This window comes from Lupinus angustifolius, chromosome LG14 (genome assembly GCF_001865875.1).
Source record: "Lupinus angustifolius cultivar Tanjil chromosome LG14, LupAngTanjil_v1.0, whole genome shotgun sequence".
In the NCBI taxonomy this organism is placed as follows: domain Eukaryota; kingdom Viridiplantae; phylum Streptophyta; class Magnoliopsida; order Fabales; family Fabaceae; genus Lupinus; species Lupinus angustifolius.
In genome coordinates this window covers 7,689,155-7,714,707 of record NC_032022.1, presented here as the reverse complement: position 1 = coordinate 7,714,707, position 25,553 = coordinate 7,689,155, and the positions used below count along the sequence as shown (strand labels likewise).

General features: G+C 33.3%; 2 protein-coding genes across 3 annotated transcripts; one reads left to right on the top strand and one right to left on the bottom strand.

Moving 5' to 3' along the window:
- On the bottom strand, nt 352–8,058 carry LOC109326998 (cycloeucalenol cycloisomerase). The gene is made up of 9 exons (XM_019559956.1): nt 7,940–8,058; nt 7,866–7,909; nt 7,578–7,741; nt 6,658–6,741; nt 5,100–5,141; nt 3,080–3,190; nt 2,812–3,003; nt 1,162–1,259; nt 352–763 (listed from the first exon to the last, which is right to left on the bottom strand). Exons 1-9 carry the CDS (start codon nt 8,047–8,049, stop codon nt 571–573), a joined length of 1,038 nt encoding a protein of 345 aa, XP_019415501.1. The 5' UTR covers nt 8,050–8,058; the 3' UTR covers nt 352–570.
- LOC109326288 (argininosuccinate synthase, chloroplastic-like) lies at nt 17,612–22,146 on the top strand. 2 transcript variants are annotated; one of them, XM_019558991.1, is made up of 10 exons: nt 17,612–17,753; nt 18,043–18,095; nt 18,225–18,246; nt 18,581–18,728; nt 19,338–19,386; nt 19,560–19,742; nt 19,995–20,069; nt 20,150–20,335; nt 21,168–21,256; nt 21,362–22,146. In XM_019558991.1, the coding sequence occupies exons 1-10, from the start codon at nt 17,684–17,686 to the stop codon at nt 21,912–21,914; spliced, it is 1,428 nt and encodes a 475-aa protein (XP_019414536.1). In that variant the 5' UTR covers nt 17,612–17,683; the 3' UTR covers nt 21,915–22,146. The 2 variants fall into 2 exon arrangements, with proteins under 2 accessions (XP_019414536.1, XP_019414535.1); XM_019558990.1 differs by having other exon boundaries at nt 18,225–18,264; nt 18,587–18,728.

Below are 25,553 nucleotides of genomic sequence, written 5' to 3'. Positions count from 1 at the left end.
TGGATTTGGTGACCCAATCTTCATTGAAGAAAAAGAAACAAAATTACTTATTAGTTCTCATGACAACTCAATTATGAGTATTGTGCAACTACTTTAAAAATAGTAACAGTCCAAATTTGACCATCTCCGTATAATATTCATTTTAACAAAACTTTTTTTTCTAATTTTAAAAGAAATTAAAGAGGGCTAATGCATAAATCTCTCACCTAGTAGAATCTTAAAAGGATTTATATACAAAGTCTTACTCCACAAGTGGAGAAGTTGTTTTCAGTATTTGAACTCATTACCTTTTAGTCATTAAGCAATAATCTTACATTCCATCGAGTCTGCACTCTTATAAAAAGGTATCCCTTACTGCAAACTCACTTTTAATCAAAACCAGTTCATCAAAACTTTACTTTCAACAAACTACACATAATCCAAAAACACTGGATCGCTGATGTTCACTACTCCATGGTGCAAAATCACTACAAACACAATATTGTCCTTTGTTTTGTTCGGATTCTCCATATAACAATCAACATTTGGATCTCAACCTTTCCATTTTGTGGGTTCGATTCATCTAAACTCTTATGTTTGATTGGTATGTCCTGAAAACCAAGCTAATCCTGCTTGAGGACACTGTTTAGCATCCGAGATCGGAACAATAGGTCCCAGAAAGATGCGCCACAAATCGAGTAATATTGTAACCAGCATAGCAGCACCCAAAGCATCAATAGCCACTCTGGCCAAATCCCATTTATCGTGAGATTTCTCATCGATCCTGCATATTCACATGAACAAAGTGGAAGTAAATTAGAAAATGCAAAGTGGGTTACTAATCCAGTAGTGTAGCATCAAGAATCACTTCTTGTTATATGAAAAGTTGTGCACTATCTAGCATTTACCACTTAGTTACTTCAAATTCGGAACTATATATTATGTACTATAGTGGAGCAATTATGTGAGATATTCTATAAGTGTTCATAGCTCATGTGTAAATAGGAGAATCCACTCTAATATAAAGTGCACTAAGTGATAGAAATTCTCATCTTCCTAACACAGAATATGTCCCTTTCAGGTTTTGCAAGTACTTCTTTCCGAAGAAACAGAAAGGTAGTTATTGAAATCGATGCAAACACAGAATGAGGCAACTCAATTAATTGCTAGTTGAAAGCTTACCTTATAAACATCGGGAAGCTTACGATAAAGTAGATGGCGTAAAACAAAGATCCAACTTTGTACATAGAATCCCGATCCACAAATTCATAATAAGGGAACTGCATACATTCAAAACATATTATCATTCTTATAAATATGCATTTTTCATATTGAAGGTAAACTGCAATGGCAAGAATAAAATTTAGCATTTCATTGAGGCTATTTTGCACAAAGGATAAGAACGCCAAATTTCGCGATAAAACAAAAAGCAACATAAATTCCAATCAAAACAGGCTTACATATAATTAAAAAAAAAGTTACGAAAACAACAAAACAGTGGGGACTGAAGACCAAAAAATGACTTAAGATTAAGGTTTAGATATCTGTTGGTGCATCAAGAATTATGCACCTCACATGACCAAAATATAAGCATCAACCTTAAGTATGTGCATCTGTCATCCAAGATGTCATGCTTAGTAATATTGAATTTCGTGTTATCGAAAAGTAAGAGCTTAAATGTTTAAGAAATATGACAAAGTGTGCATCATCTTGAAGGTAGGAATAGTTTCACTGAATATGGGAAGATAAATCAAGATATCCACTTTAATACCGAAAATTTCAATTAAAACAGTAATAGTAAAAGAGATGGAGGCTCAATAGCACAAAAAATCAAGAGAAATTTAGGCAGCATATATATTACAGAAAGAAACAACAACGAAGAAAGAAGGAATTGAGGTAATAGACCAATAAAGACAACTAATTGGAAAGTAAACCAATGCCTTTGTTAAGCACAGAGTGAAACCCTCAAACTAGAATAGCCAAAGCAACTAATGTGGATTCCACAAAACTGTATTTACAAATGACCAAAGTCAAAATGAAGGTTAGGCTTTGGGATTATTTTATGGTAAATGAAACCTCAAATGAACTAGAAGAGCAAGGAATAAGGAACATCTGAATGCTATATACCTTCAAACTAATACAAATTTAAAATCAATATGAATGTTTAGTGCAAGTAATGAATCATAAAAGAAAAGACATCCCGATGCATGATGCTCCTACCTAGTAAGGTTTGTGGAGCACAATGCACTTAGCCTTACCCCACCGAGCGAAGAGGTTTTTTCAGGATTTGAACCTGTGACCACCAAGACACAAGGCAACAATCTCAGCATTGCACATAGGCTTGCCCTCTTATAATTAATGACCCATGACAAAAAAAATATCTTGAGCTATTAAAAAAAGATAAAATTGTGTAACAAATGTAGGAAATCATGTGCTATAACAATTCAAGAGGTTTAAAAGAGGATTGGGATATAAATTAGAGAATAGAGAAAATTTCAATTAAAAATAAAATAATATAGGATAATTGTATATGATATTGCCTAACACAATGCAGAGATATGATGAGATACGAAGCAAGAAATTTTGAACATCAAATGGAAATTTCCTGAATTATACAAATGCATTGAAACTCAATGTCATGTTAGGCTTTAGGATTATATATTTTATAAATAAAATCATACGTAAACTTTAATAAAAAAAGGATAAGGAATATATAAATGGATTGATACCTCAATATCATGAATTGCAATTAATGAAACTATTAAAAAAAAGCAGGACTAAAACAAAGATTTTAATAATCAAAGACCGGCAGAATGGTTTGTTGTAACATACACTGGAAATAGCTAATGTCTCCAGGTATGCTACAAAATAAGACAGTGCAAGAATCCATGCAGCTTCAGCAGCCCATTGAACTTTTTCTGGCATATCAGCAATAAAATATCGTAATCGGCGCAGTGTCATGTTCGATGCAACATGATAAAAGAGGAAGCAAACATGAGCTAACAGGAATGTTGTGTGTGGAACCTGCCACCACCAAATAGAGCGATTCAGTAAAGAGTATGTGGCCTCAGAAGTGATAGTTTATAGGTACTGAGCTTACATTGTTCATTCTCCATGACGGAAAGGTATATGATGCACCCAGAACTGTGAAAAAATAGTGAGTCCAGAAATAATTCCCAACATAACTGAAGATCATTATCCAGAGACTGGCCTGTCACAGCATTAGAAATGTACATGTTAGGCTGAGTAGGTCGAGCAATAAAAGAGAATAAGTTATGTAATTATATTGACCCAATGGATCCATAATAAGAATGAGCAGTTAGTACCATTCTTTCTTTCAGGATAACACAAAAAATTAATACAAAAAAATACATATATAAGCATTAAAATCCATTCTAGGATGCATGACTTCCTTTTCTTGTACTATTGAGATTATAAAGGGCATTTCACACCAAAGCCTACCTTTTCACTTTATTATTAAGGATTCAAACTGGTTTTCTTAATTTATTAAGGTTAAGAAGCGAATACAACAAGAACGACAAGAAGAAAATGAAATGTTATTTAAAGATTACCTAACTTGTGACAACTTGAATGGCTAATTCTAGTTCCAGAGAGGCCCTTATTTGACCTAAGGAAATAAGTGGAATGGGATTCAGGGGATTGACTCATCCCCCATCCCCTCACTCACCCATAGACACATAAACAAAAGCAAGCTCGGCACAGCTGGTAATGTTCAGTTCTAGTATGTCCAATAAAACCAAATTATTTAAAAACACATAAGTATTCGTTAATCAAAGTATGAAGTACAGTTAAAGGTAAAATGTAATACATAAAATAAATTCCGATATAACTTCAAGTATTTTTTAGGTTCACAGTCTCACTACATGATGTGCTAATAGAGAGTTGTGTGGGATTTCCTTTGGTTGGGGACAGGAGATCCTAAGTTCCTTGTTAGTCGAGACGTCTGTTGTAAACTAAAGAAGGATGGGATTGGGCCTTGATAATTTGGTGTTTTAGAGCAGGGAATTGACAGCTAAGTGTCTTTGACGACTTCATCTACAACCGTCCTCATTATGGCATCAAGTCATTCAAAGTACATTGGTTTGCATCCGAATGGTTAAGATTATGCTAGTCCTTGAAACTTTAATCCTCAAGGTTTACCTCATTTTAACTCTCTCTTGCCCTTACAGTTGGCTAATCACTCTCGCATTAAATTTTGGGAAGATAGGTCGGTATTGTTTGTCTTCTTGAGTATTTTGAAGTTTTATTGTTTATATTCCTTGCATAATGCTCTAGTGGGTCAATTACTCTGGACAACTCCTCTTGGAACCTTAATATTTTCGAGAAACTTGCACTATAGATGGGTTTGTGAGTTAAGGTCTCTTCCTTTTTTAATTGACTTTATTCATCTTTCTTCTATTCTTAACTCAAGAACTTGGGTCCTTGGTTCTTGTGGGGAGAGTTCGCTTGTAAATATTTTTTTCACTTCTGGACTCTTAGAGTACAAATAGTTTTCTATTGGATAAACTAATTTAAGTCTAAAGCTCCCTCAAAGGTTAAAAGCTTTTGTCTGCACCAGTGTTCTCAATAGGATTAAAACTAATGACATGCTCTAAAAGCACAGACCTAACTGCTTTGTTTCCTGATATGTACACAATGTGTGGTTCAGATTCAAAAATTCGGCCCCATCTTTTTTTGCATTGTTAGGTGGTGAAGTTCCTTTGGAATAGGTTGTTTAGGATCTTTGAAGAGTCTTGGTCCAGCCCTATGGATTTGCAACATTTTATCCTTACTTAAGAGGTTTTGACTTTAGTACAGAAACCGAAATGCTGAGGCGGTGTTTTATTTTTGCTGTTCTTGGATGCTAATGCTTCTTTACCTCTAGTTTTCTTTTATATATGGTTACTCTGTTGGCATCCCTTTGGTGTTTCGCCTGTGTGCTTTTTAGTGGCGTTTAGGACATGTGGAGGGATTGACTTGCTTTGTTGCATGACTTTGTGACTTAAGCTTTAGTCATTTCTTCCTTAGTACTTTTCTCCTCTCACATATTCCTTTCATTATTGAAAATATCATACAGTAACGACAAAGATATGGAAAATTATATCCATAAAAACACTTGCCTTGACCCAATAACGATCCTTCCAAGGTATGACTCTATCCGCCTGCAAAATTTTGTAAAATAAAGAAGATTAATTAGACCAATCTCCTATCACATCAATAACATAAATCAAGAAGATAAATTATTTTGAGGGAGCAAATATTATTGATGTATTGCCTACATTCATACAATGCATCAATATTATTTCAAACATTTGTGCAATTATGTATGATGGGATCATGACTATTGACTAATATCATAACACAAAGTGGGGTCACAAGATTTTCCTATAATTATAAGGTTGCACCAAGGGTCAGCTATGGACCACTGTCTTTTTACATTAGTTTTTAATGTCCTTACTAGGCATTATGACGTTATTTGATCCATGTAGCCGACTCCACCTAGTGAGGTTAAAGCTCGGTTGTTGTTGTTGTTGTCCTTACTAAGCATATCCAAAAATTGGTGACATGGATGTTTTTTGCCAAAATATTGCCCTAGTTGGAGATTTGAAATAGGAAATAAATCGGAAGCTAGAAATGTAAATACAAGCTTTGAAAGTACGTAACTTTCATTTAAGTCAAAGTAAGACAAAGTACATAGATTGTAAGTTTAGCAAGATATGCATAAACCCAACCTTAGAGGAGAAAATTGGAGATCATACTATACCACAAGGCACAAGATTTAAGTATCTTGGGACAATGGCACAAAATAATGGGGAATTAGAGAAATGTAAACCATAGGATTCAAGTGGGTGGTTGAAATGGAGGAGCGTTTTGAGTGTTATATGTGATAGAAATGTGTCTCTCAAGCTTAAGGGCGAATTTCATCGCACATTTACAAGACCTACAATGTTGTATGGAGTGAATATTGGGTGGTACTCAACTAGAAAATAAACTCCATGTATCAAATTTAAGAATGTTGTGTTGGATTAGTTGGCCACACTAGAGAAGATAGAACTAGGAATGAATGCATAAGAATAAAATTGGGGTAGCATCTATTGTAGAAAAGATGGTAAATCTCACCCCAAGTGATTTGGGCATGACTGGAGATGACCTACTGAGGCCTCCATAAGGAAAGTAGATCAAGTAAATGGTAGTATAATTACTAGAGGTAGAGAACGACCAACAAAAGACTATGGGGAAACTATTAAGAAGGATTTAGATATCAATGATTTGACAATGGAGATGATTAGTTATAGAGCATTACAACGTTGTTTGATTCATGTAGTCAACTTTGCCTAATGAAAATGAGGTTTGGTTGTTGCTCTTTGAGCAAATACTACTGTTATTATACCACACTAATACATTAGTTCATAAAATAAAAAACATTAGTTCCTGACAAATTTTAAAAAATAAAAAACAAAAGCTAACACAAGAAAGTGTAGCAGAACAAGAGAAGCAGGTAATATGTTTAGAAACCTTCAAATCACAAATTACAGTAAAAGCGATCGGAGATGTCAAGTAGCAAGTAATGAAAACCAATTAGGATGCATAGACTCAAACACCTTCCATTTTAGGGAGAACATTTCATTTTTCTTATAGGAAAGAGGAAAGATTCTTGCACAAGGCATTTGGGCATACCTTTCCAACAAACAGTATTGGTATCAATACAGAAGGAACAGCCGAGATCAATCCAATGAGCAAATATTCCAATTCTGTGAATTTCTGCCAAGTGTAATGATATTGTTTTCAGCATCAGAGAAACACAAAAGAAAAAGCACAATTCTATTATTGACAAAACTATAATCGTATTATCTAGGTGCTTGTGGTGCTTTTCAAATGATAACATGTGTAATAGCTCATCAATGAAAATATGTTTTTGGTCCTGAAAGATCACTTGATTTTAGTTTTGAGTCTCTAAACCATGTTTTTAACTGGCTTTCCTACTTAAATGTTTCAAATTTTTGGGTTTTATTCATCACTGCCAATTAAATGATGACATGGCTAGCACCATTGCCACAAGTTCTACTGAAATGGCAGCAGATACTAAAATTAAACTTTTATAACATTTAAGAAAGCAGTTAAAAAAGTTCCATGAAATAGAACCAAAATTGAGCCAACTTCCATAGACCAAAAACATAATTGAATGATAACAGTGTAACATGTTGCATTGAAAAGCGAAAACAACAACAACACCCAAATAACTCACCGAGTTTTATGCTTTTAGAATCTGTTTGCGGAGTTTTGTTTTGGAGGGGAAGAAGGGAAAGGAAGGCGTGAGTGTAATTTATGGCTCTCAAATCTTTTTCTTCCCTCCATTGCCCCAAAAAAATCAACTCGCAAACAGCCTTAATATTCATAGTTGATATTAAATTGCACAAATAGAGAGATACAAGTTTTAAATTATAATTGCTTTTACTGAAATCCTGGGAAAAGCAGCGGCAATTATGGTTGCAATGCTGTTACGGAAATCAACACAATATCGCAGCCACAATTGCAGTTGTGAAGTGCAATTTAAAACACTTAACATATATGATATGAAAAAATGGGATGTGAGTAACCTCATAGAGATTAAAAGGAATAACAATGCCAAGGCAAAGGGTGAGCCAGAAAGGAGTATAGAGAAGGAAGAAGATTTCCCCCCATCGTTTACTGAGATTTGAAGCAAACCACAAGTTCTTAGAAGCAGAAGCAGAATCAGAAGAAACTTGTTTTGATTTTGAACCTTGGGATTTCCAAAACACAAAGAAACAATAAGCAATTAATAGATTAGAAAAAGAAATAGCTTTTGCCATACCCTTTTGAATTTAGGATCTGAGAACACAAAAAAGTTGAGAAATTTAAGGTACCTTTCATAGTAAATTTCGGATCTGGTATGAGAGAGAGAGAGAGAGGGAGAGAGGGAGAGAGAGAGAGAGAGAGCTCAGCGATTTGACTCAGACTATAAACTTCACTCTTGTCACACTCACCCTTGTGAGTCAATGATGGAGAATCTGGATTTGATCTACTACTCTTGTAAAATCTCATTTTCATCCTTATATTAATCTTCATTTGGTAAGTTTGGGACCCTTTGTTAAAGGACACAATGGGTATAGTATAATTGGTATAAATAAATAACATTGTTTATGATCAATGTTATTAAGTGTAACCTTAGTTAATGATTATCTTTAATTTTAGTTTTTTCTTAGAAAAGTTGATTGATTGTCTTTAACCTTATAAAGTTGAAAGAAGTGATATATTAGTGTGTAAAAAATATTAATGTATTATGCATTTTATTCATAAGTGAATCTAAAATAAGAAGTAAAATATGTGTTACAAATTTTGAAATTTTTTCTTATATACAACATTTGTTGTTGTCGTTAGGATTTTACCATCATTATCATGTATTAATATCTTCAATAATTTATTGTTTTATAATCTTGAAATTGCCACATATAATTGATTGGGACTAAAGACTGGTCTAGACAAGTATAATCCAATATTGACCTTGAGATTTGTTGATTATCATGGCATGTGAAATAATCATAGAAAATTGTCTCCTCGTAAACTCAAAATGCCAAGGAGATTAGGATAGAGAATTTGACATTTGAGGAATATATATATATATATATATGTGATATTTCCAATGTTCTTTCTATACATAATCTTTGTTTTGATGACATGATTTATCAATTTAGTAATAATCAATCTTGTACTATTACATAATCCTTCAGACTGATCTCAATTTCTTAGCAACATTAATTCGACCTCATGCTAAAGCAATTCAAATGCATAAGGTGTGAGTATAGTTGTGATATGTTTCTCAATGAGAAAACATGATCTAATTTGAGGATTATAGTACTTTTGACGTATTTTTGTTTCTTCTCCAACTTGATCTCTCTTGACCACAACTCCAACCTACAAAAAATTTCATTACACACTTATTAGTTGATTAATTTTAATGTAATATACATTATAGAAATGAAGCAAAGCAAGTTCATACCTGATTTACAAAATTAATCAAGCTCGTCTTAGCATCCAACAATCTTTTACTATATGCATTCATACATTCTGAACGTCAAGTTGTTGTAATCCTAATAACAAAAAAGAATTCCTTTAAATATGACAGGGCCCAAAACTAACAATGTTGATACAATAGTTCAATGTGATTATCCGTAGATAAATAGATTAAACCGTTTAACCATTAATTTCCAATGTTCTTCAAATTATTTGCACACTCTAAATTGTATAGCATATGAAACTCAAATTTGAAGTCATTATATTGTACACCCAAATGTAAAGAAAACCAAGTTGGTATCTTTGCCACAATATGCCATATGAAAAATGCATGTTTTGTATTCGGTAATTCCATCAAAATAGCTTCTTTTAATGCAAGGTCTTAATCAATAAGAAATGTCGATGGATATTTTCTTTTGACAAAATATAAAAAACTCATGGAAAAATATAATACATAAATCAATTTGAATGTAGGTAACAATAATAAAACATACCCAAAAGAAAATTGAATTTCTATAATAGAGATTTACCTTCAAAGCATATGTAAATGATGGTATCTTCTCATCTCGTAATAAAACACAACCAAAGAAAATTGAATTTTCATGATTATCAACTCATACTCATAGTCCAAGAGGCATATTAGAATGATTTATTCGGTAAGTTGTATCAAAGACACCCACATCTCCAAAAGTTTCATATGATCTTACTAAGTTATCAAAAGCCCAAATAATATGCTCTAATTTATTAATTTCGTCTAATGTGAAATCATACTGAAAGTCATAATCTCTATCTTTCTAGCTTTTGCATAACTAGAGGAATTCTAAAGCACCATTCTCTTTCCCAATACTACTATTCAATTGAATAAAATTCCTAATATCTTTTTCCAAATATGGTAGATGACCTGGATATATACCTTTCTCTAACTAACATACTCTCATTATGAGACTTACAATAGCACCAACTTTTGATAACAACAATATTTCACTTGGATCATTGATTGGAATATCATGATTAACACAAAGATACCAAACTTCTTTATCATCCAATAATTCATGGTTATGAGAATTACTAAAATGTGCAACTATCCATTTTTCATAAAATTCAATTTATCTTTTACTAAACAACAATCTTGCGGTATACTTATACACTGAACTTTTTTGTTTAACCTTTGTCTTTATAACTCGGTAACTTTTTGTTGCTTAAGAACACCTGCACAATGGCAAACAAACTCTCTTATGTAAATATCCAATGAATCTTCTTTACTCTGTTTTTTGCCATGTCAATAAACATGACCTCGTCTAAAAGAAAATTCATATTTTTTTTCCAAACAAATAATAAAAGTAATAAGTATTTTCATTGTAGTTAAATCTTCGTACTTCGTATGGAATGCAATCATCAATATTTTCAGCATGATATAAACCAATTTGTTGTTCATCACAAGTAAAAACCATAATCTTTAGATAAATCCAATAGCCAATCACCAACACCATTTGATTGTTCATATGTCACTACAGGAATTTACTAAAATTGCAAACAAAATCCTGCACTTGCAAAATTCTGCAGGAACTGTAGAATAAAATCTTGCACTTCCAAATCAACACTTGAGGGTTATTTAGGTCTCTATGAATTAGTGTTATTGGGTCTATTTGGGGTTGCTAGAGGTGATGGCGATGTTGTTGGGTCTAGCGAATCTACTTGGGTCTGGCAGGTGGGGCGTGATGCTGGCTATTAGGGGTCTGACAGGTCTGCTAGTGCAGCCTACTAGAGGTGGATTTAAGGGTGAGCATATGTCAGGTTGGGCAGGGTAAAGCTTGTTCCTTACCCGACCTTGAATGTTTATCGAATTATTTTTTTGAACCCAGTTCTAGTTTAGAATGCTAACCCAACCCCAAATGTCAATTGTCAAGCTTTTAAGATTAAACTAAGAACTGATTAAATATAATGCATACCTATTTTAGATAAAGTATTTTCAAAATTATTTATTATTATGAACATCTAATTTGACATATAAAATATTTTATATGTAGATATTTTGTTAACCATTTATATGTATGTACATATGATGAAAAATTAGAGAATGAATGATATTTTAAGCCAAATAGATGTCATTATTATGTACGCAATTGAATATATACATACAAACATGATGAATGGGTAATCATGAGACGGGTTGGGACAAGTCATGTTTGTCCCTTACCCGACCCTAAATATTGACTGAGTCTAATTTTTGAACTCAGACTCAGCCTTATACCCGGTGAGATCTGGTCATATTCATGTCTGATCATGATTGAGCCAAACCGAGTGAGTGAGTAGGACCAGGTCCAACTCACCTCTACCTGGGTATGGCGATTATAGTGGGTGCGACAATTCGGCGTTGTTGACGTTCACGACAATGGCATGTTCTGTTGGAGAATATCTCCATCCGAAATCCATAAATGAAACACGGAAGTCCTTACGACCATGACTTTGTTCCCATAACCTAATGTTTATGCCCATACCAAATGGAACATCCATGGTCCAGACCGAAGAAACCCCAAATGAGTTCATGGTGAAGATGAAGAACATACCTTGTTGAGTCATTTTCGTAATATCGAAGGTATGAGGGTGCGATAATCTTCCAGATGATAGAGCGCCGAATGGTTTTCCTTAGTTTCTCTCTAGAGGGGAATGAGAGAATCCTTAGCTTAAGAGTGTGTTGTCTTGAGGTTGTGTGGAGAAACCTTATCCTTATGCCTTATGAGCCTTATGGATGAGTGAATAGTGTTATCCCATAATAGATAATGCTATTCTCATCCTACCTTATTCTCCTTCACCTTTACACTTGAAAACTTGTTGCTCTACAAATGGAGACCATAACCCATAAAAGTAACCCGTAGTGGTTACTACTTTAGTTGCAATAATTCTGATCCAGTCCCTTCATCAAATCAGAAATTGCCTGAAGGTATCTACACTTATTATTATTTCATGACACATATGCCCTTAGCCACCAAATTAATTACTTAAGATCATTTTATATTTTGGTTAATTACATAATGGCCATAACACAATTATAGAATTATATTTGTGACTCATAAATTGTCAGAAATTCTAACATGTTCATCGTGGAGATCTTGCTGTTTTTAGGTTTTGTTGTTTTAAGATGGTTGACTAGTTTCAGATTCGAGTGGTTTATTTTTTTGTAAACTGGAAACTATACAAATACCCTTATTGCTAATCTTATTACAACTAAAATAGAAGAGTTAATTTTATCCAAAAGTCTTGCTGCATAATCCTAACCTCTTCCAGCTAAAAGTTCTCTTTACCTAGGTTAGCAAATCCTATCAAAATAAATATAAAGGATTTTATAAAAATATTTTAAACGTATCTTGTAATAAGATAAAGTAAAGTACTACTATTACATAAATATAACACAAATAAACTTATTAATCTTATTGTTTTACATTATAAATCACCTGAAGTTCTAGACTAAAGATCCATTTTGATCTCTAAAAATATTATTTATACAAATTTGATCCGTAAAAAATTAGAAAACTTCAAATATTCCTCAAAGTTCTCAAAGGCTGGTCCTAACATTTATGTGACTAGTTTTTGGAACACATTAAGGGATGTTTGTTGTAACTTATACATTTATAATACTCGGAATCACATTCCTATGAATACTATTACCAGGAATGTCATTTCTGAGTATACTAAAATATATGTTTGGTTGACATTTATATTTCTTGTGAATTTTTTTTTATGTTCATGTAGAAGTGTCAAAATGGGCGGGCTTAGGCAGACCGACCAACCAAAGCCAAAAAATTTACAGGGTTTGTGTATCATATTTAATACTTTTTATTGAATCTGTGTTGAGTTTATCAAAGCGGGTTCGGGCTACCCGTTTTTCCCTATTTTTTTTATCTTTTTTGGGAATGGTTTGGTAATAAGCATTAGGCAAAAAATTATAAAACAACTTATAATAAAAAATAGCTAATAAATATTTTGTTATGAACTTTGAATAAAAAATAGAGTAATGTCTAAATATAAATATTTATGAATTACAATTATGTTATAAAGTTGAGCATTATATTACTTTTTCCTATTTTGTAGAATATTATTTTAAGCTTAGTAACAAAATAACGTATCAAATCAAATGAGAATACATTAAACCATATATATTTCAATTTTCATTTATTAATTGTGTATTTAATTAGATTTAACTTCTACAACAAAGACGTAATAAAGAAAATAAAGTTTACAACAAAACTAAAACACAACATAATTGTTCACCATAGAGAATTCCACACAACCAAATTTAATATAGTAGTTCACCATGAAAGTGTTCATAAAGAGCATACAAAATATAATATTTTTTATAGTGTTGTTGAAAGCATTCTTAGTGTTTTTATTTTAGTTGGGAGTTTTCCTCTCTCAACAAATCGTCCTGACATCAGTACCAATTTGTTGAAAGATTAATACTCTCATTTTCATTATGTTCTTTTTGTAAGTAAGAGAACTTGGTTTTATTCTTTGTTCGCCATCTCGACTTTGTTGAAACAAATTCCAACGCCGGTATAATGGTTTCAAGAATATTCCAGTTTCAACTTACTTTCTTAATGATCATGTAAATAAGTCATTCATTCTTTACCCCATCTGGGCTTTGTTAGAATAAATTCTAACGTCGGTATAATGATATCGAAACAATTACCTATTACATAATTATTAAGCACCTTTCAATACCATCTCGATTTTGTGGAATAAATTCCAACATCGGTTTAATGGTATTCTAATATATAAAAGTGATGAATAATTAGTTGTTAGATACAAGTAAATAAATAAAGAATAAAAGAATAATAAATTTAGTGACCTTTTATTTATTTACTCCCAGATTCATTTTATTAACAAATCAAACTTCTTCCTTAAGGAAGGTTGGTATTAAAGAATAAATAAAACGAGGGAAGTAAATACCAATAAAGAAAAGTTAGTAGTTAGTTTCATCACTTTTGTATATTGAAAGGTGTTTTCAACAAATAAATTTATTGATAACATTTTACTATTTTACAATTTACACATCTTTCAAGATTCAATTGTAGTATAGTATAAGGTTATGTCGAACCACAATGAATTGCCTAGTAAAATAAATCATGTAAACATGTCAAAGCACAAATAATGGTTTAAACATATTTTGGTGATTTTTCGGTTTTATTTGCACATAAATAAATCAACAAGAAAAATAAACTAAGTATTCAAAAATTCTTAAGGAGACAAAATCTTTTTGAATAAGGAAAATAAATTTCTCAACTTCTTGTGAGTTTGAACTACTTAGACAAGTTCTTATGTTTTACCGTGGTTAACCCCAAACACCAAGGTCGGAAATCCTCCTTTTAGTGTATATCCTAAAATGGTAGAATCATAAACACTTATATTCATCACTTAAACAATACTACGACCATAAAAGAGATTAGGTTGTCACGCCCTAACCATTGGTGACTCTAATATTGAATGAGTGATGAACGTAAGATCTTAATAAAAACATGCTTAACTTGGCAAATAAACTAAGTAGTACAACTACTCCAAAGTTTATTTGTTAAGTGTTTGAAACAAGTAGTTTTTTTGACTTGAAATCATTTTTTAGGTGATCAATCTAAAAAGAGCATTAAGTTCTTCTCAAACAAATAATATTAACCAAAGCACCAACTTGAATGATTAAAATCCAAACTTTTGTAAATTAAGAAGAAGTAGAAAATACATAACCTTGTTCAAAAGAAAATGTTTAGGAGCATGAGCTATCCATCCAAGGATTGGATGCTTTTGAGTACCAAATGAGAGTACAAAATTGATTTTCGCATCTCATTTGCCATCTCCTTTTCTGCTCTTGAATTCTAAACTAAAAATTATAAAACTTACTTGAAAATTAAAACTCTAAGCTAAGAAAGAATTCCTAAATGAGACAATTCTGCCTTCCGGTGTTTTTTGAGAGAATTTAGTGAAGAAATGCTCAAATACAATCTGTTTTGCTCAAAGGAAATGACCTATATTTATAGGCTTCACATCCTGACCGCTGAGCTGCTGAGCTGGATCGCTCAGCAGCTGACCAAACCTTTCAGCATGGGTTTGGTCCTTGGCCAAGTAGCTTAGTCACCTCTTTGTGCATGACTCACCAAAGTTAGTTGTGGGCTATGAGACCAGCTATTGTAAGCTACTTCTGAAAAGCCTATGGTGGGCTACTTGAGGTGAGGTCATGGATGACTTCATGGTTTGCTTGATGGTTAAGTCAAGTCTGGTAAGCACCGCCCAGCCCACCTGCTTCACCACTGAGCTACTTGTTCAGCAGCTTCTGACCGTGTTGACTGGGACGTGGCTTGGTGCTTTCTGATTCGACCAGGAGTTTGGTTCTCCGCTGAGCAGCTTGGTTTGACCGCTGAGCAGCTTGGCTTGTGCCAAGCTCGTGTCTGACTGTGTCAAGCATATTTCTAACCGTGCCAGGCCTAGTCTGGTGCTAGGCTGAGCGGCTAAACAGGTCCGCTCAGCTGCTTGGTTGAGCAGTTTGGTCCAGGTCAGGCAAGTGGCCAAGTTAGGGAGGTGGTCAGGTCAAGCAGGTCAGCTCAGCGGGGCTTGTTCCACGCTCAGCTGCCTAATTGAGCACCTTGGTTTTCTTGACTTTTGTTGCTTTTTGACCATGAGTTCTTTTCTTCATTTTATTTCCTAAAAAATACATAGTAAGGCAATACAAACACAAATATACCAAATTGTATATTTTATACAAAAAGTATTGTTTTAAGTTGGTTTTTCTCAGTTATGCTTAAGACAAGTGCCATAAAAGTGTATGATTTTTAGGTATATTTGGCACTTATCAAGTGTCCAAATGTTTATATATGAAAGTGAAGTTACAAATTACATTGTGTTAGAGAGTAAGAGTCCAATAGGATGAAAGATTTAATAAATGAATTATATTAAAAATCATATATGTGGACTTGACATCACGTCTTAATTCAAACACAAGATATTATATCTATAAGTTTGATTGTATTGAACATAACAATTGTGTTCAAAAGTTATACATTAATATCAAATGATATATATATATTTTAAATATATTAAATATGTTAAAATTTAACTAAATATTTTTTAGTATTATGCGGCCCGTCCGTTACAACCCACAACCTGCTTAGGGCGGGTTTAGACTACAATTTGATATTATAAATTGTAATGAAACAATTGGAATTTTTTTGGAGATTGGATGCAGTTACTAATTCATGATCTGACATGTACAAAATGAAAACTTCATTCTCGATTCTACGAGATATTTATGAAAGCCTTTCATTTGCTTCTCTTCAATGAAAGTTTTATTTTCCCATAGACTTTTTAGTTCGGTCCAGTTTAGCCTGAACTCAATGTGGACTCGGCCAAACTCGTCTGAGTAGCCTGTTTTAACACCTCTACTTCATGAAAAATAATTTGAAATTATATTTGTTTATGATATATATATATTCTCAAAAGTATTATATAGAAAATAGTAAGTATATTAACATATCTAACTTAACTTGGATGTAAACGGATCTATTATCTATATATATAAAATCAAATATATATATATTTCCATATCTATATACTATATATAAAGCTAAAATATGGTGTAACCACCACCGTGGTATAATTTATATATTCTTGCCCTTCAATTTTTTTATTTTCTACAAAAAAACATATAATCATAGATAATCACCTCAAACACATCAATTATAAGTTGCATATTTTAATAAAGACAAAAAAAATACAATATAAAGTATATATAATATAAAAAGACATTCTAATTTTATAAAATAAAATATATAAAAATTAATTACTTATTACCATAAACTAAGAATGTGGATCGACATAAAGTCAAATATGAAAAGAAAATCTAGAAATCCAATTGCCAAATAAATGTATCATGTAAATTCAATGTGGGAAAAGGAGAAAAGGTGGGAAAAGGAGAAAAGGTGGGAAAGTGCATTGGGTATTTGAGAATTAGATGAAAATGTGAAGTTAGAGGAAAACATGTGTATAATTGAAAAATCATAATTTTTAAATGTGCAAATGAAACATTCTCAAACTATTTTATGATAATAAAAAAACATTAAACCATGAGAATATACCTTCCAAGAAAAGTTTTATAACAGAAAAGCTTTTACAACCTCAGCCACTTGTATATATATTATTCCTATCTACTATTCATAGGAATATTTTTTTATAAACTGAAACAAATTCACTCTAAGAATCTACTTTTACATCTCGAAATTTTAAGATATTCACCGAAAATTTAATAGAATAGAATATTAAATAAGAAAAGATCTCATTTCAATAATTCTAATATAGCTTGCTACACATTAATAAATAAAGATATATTATCCAAAGTATATCTATTTAAAAAATTAAATATTTATTATTTTTTTATATGTCAGATAAATGTGCATGTGTGATTCTAGGAATTCTTGTTCCTTCTTAATTACCATTATGTCAGTAATAATTCTTGTTCCTTCTTTATTGTTTTGGACACAAATCATTGAAAAACATCGTAAGTAACGAGTTTTTCATATAAAACTGTCGAAACAGACAAAAAGTGTGTGCACTGTGGAACAGTTTACGAGGAAAGAAAATAAAAGCTGAGTGAGTGAGTGAGTGAGGTTGAGCAATTGTGGCTGCTTTTGTAACAATGACCCAGATGAACGCAGTTCTCATACATTCATACGCCGCTATTCTTTCTCCACGACCTCATGGAAAAGGTTCATTATAGTTTTTTCCTTCAAACTCGTGTTTTTTTAATGAAAGGTTCCATTTTGAATCATGATTATGGTGAATATCAAGTAAAGTTGTAAGTTTGGAAAACCCCAAATGATGATTTTGTGAAAAAGTTAACATTTTGATAACTGGGTATGAAACAATTTGTTCATGGCTTGTTTATCCCGTTTTTTGTACTACCTCTCCAACAAGTGTCACCCACATGAATTGAACACTTATCCATTTGATCTTGGTAAACTCCACTGAAGTGTTTAATATTATTTGGGTTTGCAGAGCAGCTACAACATCACGAGTTATGCAAGCCTAGTCCATTATCATTCAAAGAGGTTGTATAATAGTCCTTCAAATTTACATGCATAGTTTTTTTTGTTGAGTTTGAGTCTCTTCTGATTCTGACATCCATGTTTTGTTTGCTGTTCTGATGGTTTTAATTTGGATTTCTGTACTTAATGTAGTTCAGGCCGAGGACAAGTGTTGGTGCCAGTAATCTTCAAGGTGATAGTGTATATTTTCTTGGCTTATGATGGCATTACCTTTATTTATTTGAAATATAAGCTATGCATGATCTTAGGTAAACACTGTCTAGTTACCTGGCTAGTAACCCCCACTTCCACTGTGCAAATTTGTATTTTCACACCCATGTTGGAACCAATATCCATTAATGGAATACGTCGGAAAAGTCAGATAAATAAGTTTCTGAAATGTTTATCCGGGGTTGTTAGGAATTTAGGATATGGGTGATTTTCGTTGACAATTGCATGAGTTAGAGATTAATGTTTAATGTTTGTAATGATGATAAAGTTTTCATGAGATGCAGTTGTAAAGGCAGTGCTCCAGACTGAAGCAAACACAGAAATTTCTGAAATCAAGAAGGGTGCTGGGAAACGTGGAAAATTAGATAAGGTTGTGCTGGCTTACAGTGGTGGCTTAGACACTTCAGTCATTGTCCCATGGCTGAGGTATAAATTCTAATTTCTCCAGCTCTACCAAAGACATGCTTACTACTAGTCACGATCCTATGTTTTTAATATTGTATGCTCCTACCTCCTTTAATATTATGGTCAGGATTCTAAAGTGTGGCACAACCGCAATATTGTGGTTTTAAGAGTCTTCGCAGTGGCATTGACATTGGCCGCATGTCCCATAATTTTCCCCAATTGCGGTAAACGCAACGCAACTGCAATTTAAAACACTGATTCTGGCTGAAAAAATACAAGAGTTGGAGATGAAGTTATCTTGAATAACTGGCTTCTCTTTAGAAATGTAAATCAGAAACATTTTTTAGATTGTATTGGTGATATGGTGAGTTTTAAGCCAAAAAGTTTGAGTTTTGGAGTAAAGAATAGGAGTCAGAGATGGGAATTCATACTTCTTAAGGAATTTAGGATATGATATGGGATAATGTCATAATGGTCAGTAAACCCTGTCATTTTACTTCTGTTATATGTTTTTAGTTGAAAAGTATCACACATATTTATCTTTTTTAATGTATACTTATAATAAGGTTTATGTGCTGCTTCGCCATATTATTGCATATAATCTCCTATTCAACCATTTTGGTTTTGCAAAGAGAACTATGGTTGTGATGTCGTTTGCTTCACTGCTGATGTTGGCCAAGTATGTTATAGTTCGTAAACTTTACTTTCTATAATATTTATAATCAGGATTATTGTTGTGTACATTGTTATTCAAAAAAGGTTTCGAGACTGTAAACTCTTGAGTAGGGAAACTAGATGTATCCAATATTATGTGCTGCATGCTTAGATTGTAACAAATGCCAAACTCCATAGGGTTTAAATGAATTGGAAGGTCTGGAACAAAAGGCCAAAACCAGTGGGGCCTCTCAGTTAGTGGTGAAGGACTTGAAGGAGGAATTTGTTAGAGATTATATATTTCCTTGCCTACGTGCTGGTGCAGTTTACGAGAGGAAGTACTTACTTGGAACCTCGATGGCTCGCCCTGTTATTGCAAAGGTACATTTCTGATTAAGTAGACATACTAGGCTAGTTTCTAAGTTAAAGTTTGCATTGTTTTCAATACATGAGATTTAATATCTCATTACCCCCGGATGCATCTCAATTCTTCCACTTCTCTTTTGACGAAGCAATTTAATCTCTCCGCTCTTACTGCATTATACACTATATTGAAAAAATCATAATGACCATCATTTTACATCATACCTTCTATTTTTATATAAATAATGTTGATTTCTAACGCGTTGATAGGCCATGGTGGATGTTGCCAAAGAAGTCAGAGCTGATGCTGTCTCTCATGGTTGTACAGGCAAAGGAAATGATCAGGCATGTATTATTATTTCTTAGGCTCGCAGCATTACATCATTCAATTATTTTCCTGACACATTTGTTTATAATTTGCTCAGGTTCGGTTTGAGCTGACTTTCTTTGCCCTAAATCCCAAGCTAAATGTCGTTGCTCCATGGAGGGAATGGGATATTACAGGGAGGGAGGATGCTATTGAGTATGCTAAGAAGCATAACGTACCCGTTCCTGTGACCAAGAAATCCATATATAGCAGGGACAGGAACCTTTGGCACCTTAGCCATGAGGTAAGGTTTTCAGGTTAACTTTATTCTTATTCTAACTCAGCTGTTGAAGTTAGCTACGTCTTCTAACTTTTTACGGTCAAAAGTTTAATAGTCCCGGATCCTCGCTTGTTATGTGGTCCTCAGGAGGAGCAATAAGGGAACAAAGTATTTTCAAAACCCGTGTTTTAATCGAGTCTGTTTCTATCTCTCTCCTAACATGAGAATATCCCAAGTTTGACAGCCAGCAATTTACTATTTGTGAAGCTTAAGCTCTTGATATGTGAATGGGTTTCACATCTAGTGTGTTCCTTTGTTTATAATTTTAATCTATCATTAAAAACACTTAATTCCTACATTTTAATATGTAACATTTCATTCGGATCCTAACCTTTCAGTTCTCAGAGTTTGCCCCATCTTTATTTGCAACGTCAAGGTTACAGCATAAAAGATCTATTCCAAGTTTTATGAAAGTAAAATGAATTATTTTCATTCAAACTTCAAACGAAACCATAGCTGGGTGTCTGGGAATATACATGTTAATTGAGATGTTGTGTTCTGGGGGATTATTGTCTAGCGTTTGACTCTATGATAGAATCAGTTGGAGCCTGAGAGAAGGTGGTTTACCCTGTGGCGGTCATACCGGTTTTTCCTATTTCTACTAGTATAAAAGACACGTGCGTCGTCAAATTGAAAGCGCGATCTCAACCCTTTGCTGTACTATCAGAAGTTGCTAAAAGTTTAAATCTTAGTTTGATATAGGTTTATGCTTTATGTGCTGTAGCTACAAAAACAATATACTGAATACTGATATGACATGTTGATGTTATTATTTGTGCAATTTGTTACATTGAAGGGTGATATTCTGGAAGACCTGTCAAATGAGCCGAAAAAGGATATGTACATGATGTCTATAGACTCAGAGGATGCTCCAAATCAAGCAGAGTAAGCATGTTCTGAACATGTCTGTTGACTTTGTTTATAGCCTCCAAGTTTCTCATTAACTCTTACTATTTCAAAAACACGCACTTATTTTATTATGCCTTGCAGATATGTGGAAATTGGGATAGATTCAGGGCTTCCTGTTTCAGTCAATGGGAAGAGCCTTTCGCCAGCGTCCTTGCTTTCTGAGCTCAATGAGATTGGTGGAAGGCATGGAATTGGCCGGATTGACATGGTTGAAAATCGGCTTGTAGGTATGAAGAGCCGTGGAGTTTATGAAACTCCAGGAGGGACAATCCTATTCGCTGCAGTGCGTGAGTTGGAGTCTTTGACACTTGACCGTGAAACAATTCAAGTGAAAGATTCCCTGGCCCTCAAATACGCAGAGTTAGTGTATGCTGGAAGGTGGTTTGATCCGCTTTGCGAGTCCATGGACGCCTTTATGCAAAAGATTACAGATACCACGACAGGATCTGTGACTTTAAAGTTGTACAAGGGTTCTGTAACTGTAACTGGTCGGAAGAGCCCTTACAGCTTGTACCGGCAGGATATTTCATCATTCGAGAGTGGGCAGATATATGATCAAGCTGATGCTGCAGGGTTCATCAGGCTTTATGGTCTTCCGATGAGGGTCAGAGCAATGCTTGAGCAAGGCATCTAAAAATTGATTTCATCCTGTCCTTCATTAAATCTGCCTTTTTTTTATTCTATTGCACTTGACAAATTTTGCCGAACCACTCCCATGCACGGCATGATTTCCTTCCTTATTTATCAATAAAGTAGAGGGAATCACATGTGTAGTGCAGAAAAAGTGGACTGTAGCTAGGGATGCCGAAATCCGAATCGAAATAAAACATATTTCCACTTGCAGAGGTATCAAATAATACATGCTAGATCAAAGTTTACAGAATAGGGGATGTAACCAATGCATTCCTACCCTTTATAAGAATTTCAAAGCTTGAAATATTGAAATAGTGGTTATCTTTTGGAGCTGCTTTGCATGAATTCAAAATTCAGTAGTCACTCATTATCTCTGATATAGAGGAGTATTAAATTCTCTGATCCCCATCAGCTGCTGCCTGGACTTGAGAAGCATACTGCAAGTTCCAGAGAACATCTTCGACCGATGGTCGTCTTCAGGAATCCGAATAAATACATTTGTGATGACAACCTCTAGGGGCTGCCCTTGATTTAAGGATCGTTTTAGCTTGATCTTAGGCTTTGTGAATGTGTGAATTCGGTTTTGTGAAATTAGGGCAATTTTAGGATGGATTTGGTTTCAGTTTGGAGGTTTAAATAGGCTAGGGTTGGTGTATGGATTATTTTATGGTCTCGGCTTGGTAGTCACAAAATAATTCATACCACAATGATCACAATCGCAATAACCACAACCATAACTACAATTGCAATTTAAAACACTAGTTGACACACAATTTCAAATGCATTCACAAACTAAATATGTGGAGACCTTAGTTTTATTTTCATCTCTCAAGGTCATAATTTATCAAGTATGTTATGTTCCAATTTGAGAGGATGTGAATGTGAGTTTAAAATAATTTAATTGATTTCAAGGCAATATTAACCATGGTGTAAGGTCATGCTAGATTATCAGGATGAACAAAAGAAATGGTTCCATTTCTGGGAGTAACACTTGTTAGGAGGGAAAGTCATACACCCAAAATGAATTAATTACTTCTAAAAAATAGGATATACCCTTGATAGTACACAAAAAAAGTCAATATTAAATTTCTAAAGTTTACCATCACATAAGCCATAATGATAATTAATAAACCAATTTTTCTAGTAGGCATCCATAAACTGGATTGTAATGCATCCCTTGGTCCAGTGCACTCTGCTACAATACAGGGACAATATTTTCATGTTTCTTGTAAACTTCTGCATCGCCTTATCAAATGATACTATTCATGTGCATTGATAGCTGAATATTTAAAATTATAAAAAAAAAGTAATTTTGGAAGAGTATCACAATAAAAATATTTCAAGATAATAATAGGTGGATCCAACAAAACGTTTTCTACATTGTTCACGGAGAGAATAACTCTACTTCAATACCCATATTTTCTAAATTGGGTATAAATATAGTGTTCTCCATTGTATCCACAAAACATGGTTGCTTCTCCAAATTATTTAGAAGAGAATGAAAAATTGAGTCCAACAATTTTACCCCCTTCCAAATGACTTGGAGTCCAAGTAACAATATATGTTTAAAATCAGGTTCCACACCTCATTCACAAATTCAATGCATTTATTCTATGTTCTTTCTATTTTTTTATTATTTGATTTCTCACTTGTTTCTAACAATGCACAACCTATTGTTTGAGGAAGGAGAAGAAAATATTTTACCATCTCAAGATTAACATACAACTAATCAGACACACACTAAAAAACTTTACCAAATTTCCTATGGATGAAAAGTGATAACAATCGGAGAATAAAGCTAGAAACTCATAAATTTGATGACATGCCCACTTATGACCATAACACCATAATAGAGTCAATTGTTCCTACCAGCATGTCTACACACTTGGAATGGCCATGAGTTCCCGAGAGACCAACGGGTCGGCTAATACACGAAGATCTAAACCTAAAATGCCAAAGTAGACCCAAAATATGAACCTACTCATTGAGGCCCAATAACGTCAAAGATACGGTCTATATGGTAACTTACAAGGGAAGAACCTTGAGAGGGCATTTAAGGGCCATCATAAGCCTACTAGACTTGCTGATTGAAAAGACTTGAATGTGATCTCAACCATGATGTTATTAGAAATTCCCCCGACGCAAGGTAAACTCATCACATTCAAGATAAACAGAGGAAATCATTCACATTTTTTCTTTTTAAAATCTCTCTACGACATTCTCTCTAGTATATACTTATCTATTTGTCCTCTATAAATACTAAGTTGAGTTATGGAGTCCCTTATTAAAATCCAATGTGGTGCAAGGTTGCCATTAGCCCGATTCAACATTGTTTTGCTCCAATATATGATGGCAAGTCCTTAACCCACTTAAATCTCAAAGAAGTTAACTCCAAGTCGGCTTCAACCCGATTCAACGGCCTAAAGACAACACTATCACATGATTACTCCATTAGACTTGAAGAACAATAGTAATAGCAAATATGAAGAAGAGCCTCAATAAAAGAAGAAAAATGTTGAACGACTTAAGGAATGAAAAACACAATTTCATAGATAAGATTCTATTTATTTCTAGTTTAGGGTCTTACCTACATAGTTAGCTTTAATTTGGTTTGCACATAAACCTATTAAAAAATGTTTTGCAAAGTTTTAAAGGGATGAAAATAGTAAGAAGGTTTCTAAAAAGGAGTTTTTAGAAAACCAAGTAATTACTTGAAACAGAGTAACGAGTTACTTGAAAGAGAGTAACAGGTTAGAGTAACATGTTACGCGATTGAGAAAAAATGTCAACAACCGATTACTGAGGAGAGTAGTCGATTACTTAGTGGACAGTAAGATCCAGTAACAGATTACCATGTTTCAATAACCGATTAATGTGTGCTGAAAGTGTTCTTTCAAATTTGAAACTCAGGCATCACATACCCACACAAACTAGGTTCTTCTCAAACATCATGAACCTCATGGAATAAAACTTGGAACTGTTCTAACCTTTATAAATACCATCCTCAACATTTGAAAATGAATAACCGATTTTTCCTCTCTCATTTCTCATGATTTCTTTAGTAAAAAAATCCTCAAAATTTTTCAAATCTTCAAGTTTTGAGTAAAATGTCTTGTGGACATTGATTATTAAACTATTGACTTTGGTATGTAAGTTGTATGTTATTTCAATATATGTACCTTGGATATTATTGCTTTTTCTTCTTCTTGATAATGTCAAAAGGGGGAGAAATGTTTGATATCTTAAAGAAAGAGGGGGATATATAAAATAGAAAGAACACACCCAAATCAAACTTTTAATATCAAAGTTATGGTTTGTCATAAAAAAAATGTGGATATTATGAAAAATAATAATCTAATTTTGACATTGATTGGGTTTTGATAAAGTCATAAACATCAATAAATAAAAACAATGATCGAAGGCTTTGAACAATGGTCAATGACATCCTCTAAATAAGGAGAGTCTTCTATGACTTTGTCAATAACATCCTTAAGAGAGTAAGGAAAATACTCTAAAAGTTTATTTGGGAGTTAGTTTTTATAGAGGGAGAAAAAAAAAATAAAAAACTTGAAAGTCATCATATAAGTATATTTTATATAACTCTCAATTATTTTTCTTCACCACCCTCCAAAATCACATT

Coding starts and splice junctions, on each gene's coding strand:
- LOC109326998 (XM_019559956.1), bottom strand. CDS start 8,049: ATGAAAATGAGATTTTACAAGAGTAGTAGATCAAATCCAGATTCTCCA. Junction 7,742..7,865: donor TCCGAAATTTACTATGAAAG/GTACCTTAAATT, acceptor GGAAATCCCAAG/GTTCAAAATCAAAACAAGTT. Junction 1,260..2,811: donor AGACATTAGCTATTTCCAGT/GTATGTTACAAC, acceptor GAATGTATGCAG/TTCCCTTATTATGAATTTGT.
- LOC109326288 (XM_019558990.1), top strand. CDS start 17,684: ATGACCCAGATGAACGCAGTTCTCATACATTCATACGCCGCTATTCTT. Junction 18,729..19,337: donor GTCATTGTCCCATGGCTGAG/GTATAAATTCTA, acceptor TTGGTTTTGCAA/AGAGAACTATGGTTGTGATG. Junction 19,743..19,994: donor CTCGCCCTGTTATTGCAAAG/GTACATTTCTGA, acceptor ACGCGTTGATAG/GCCATGGTGGATGTTGCCAA.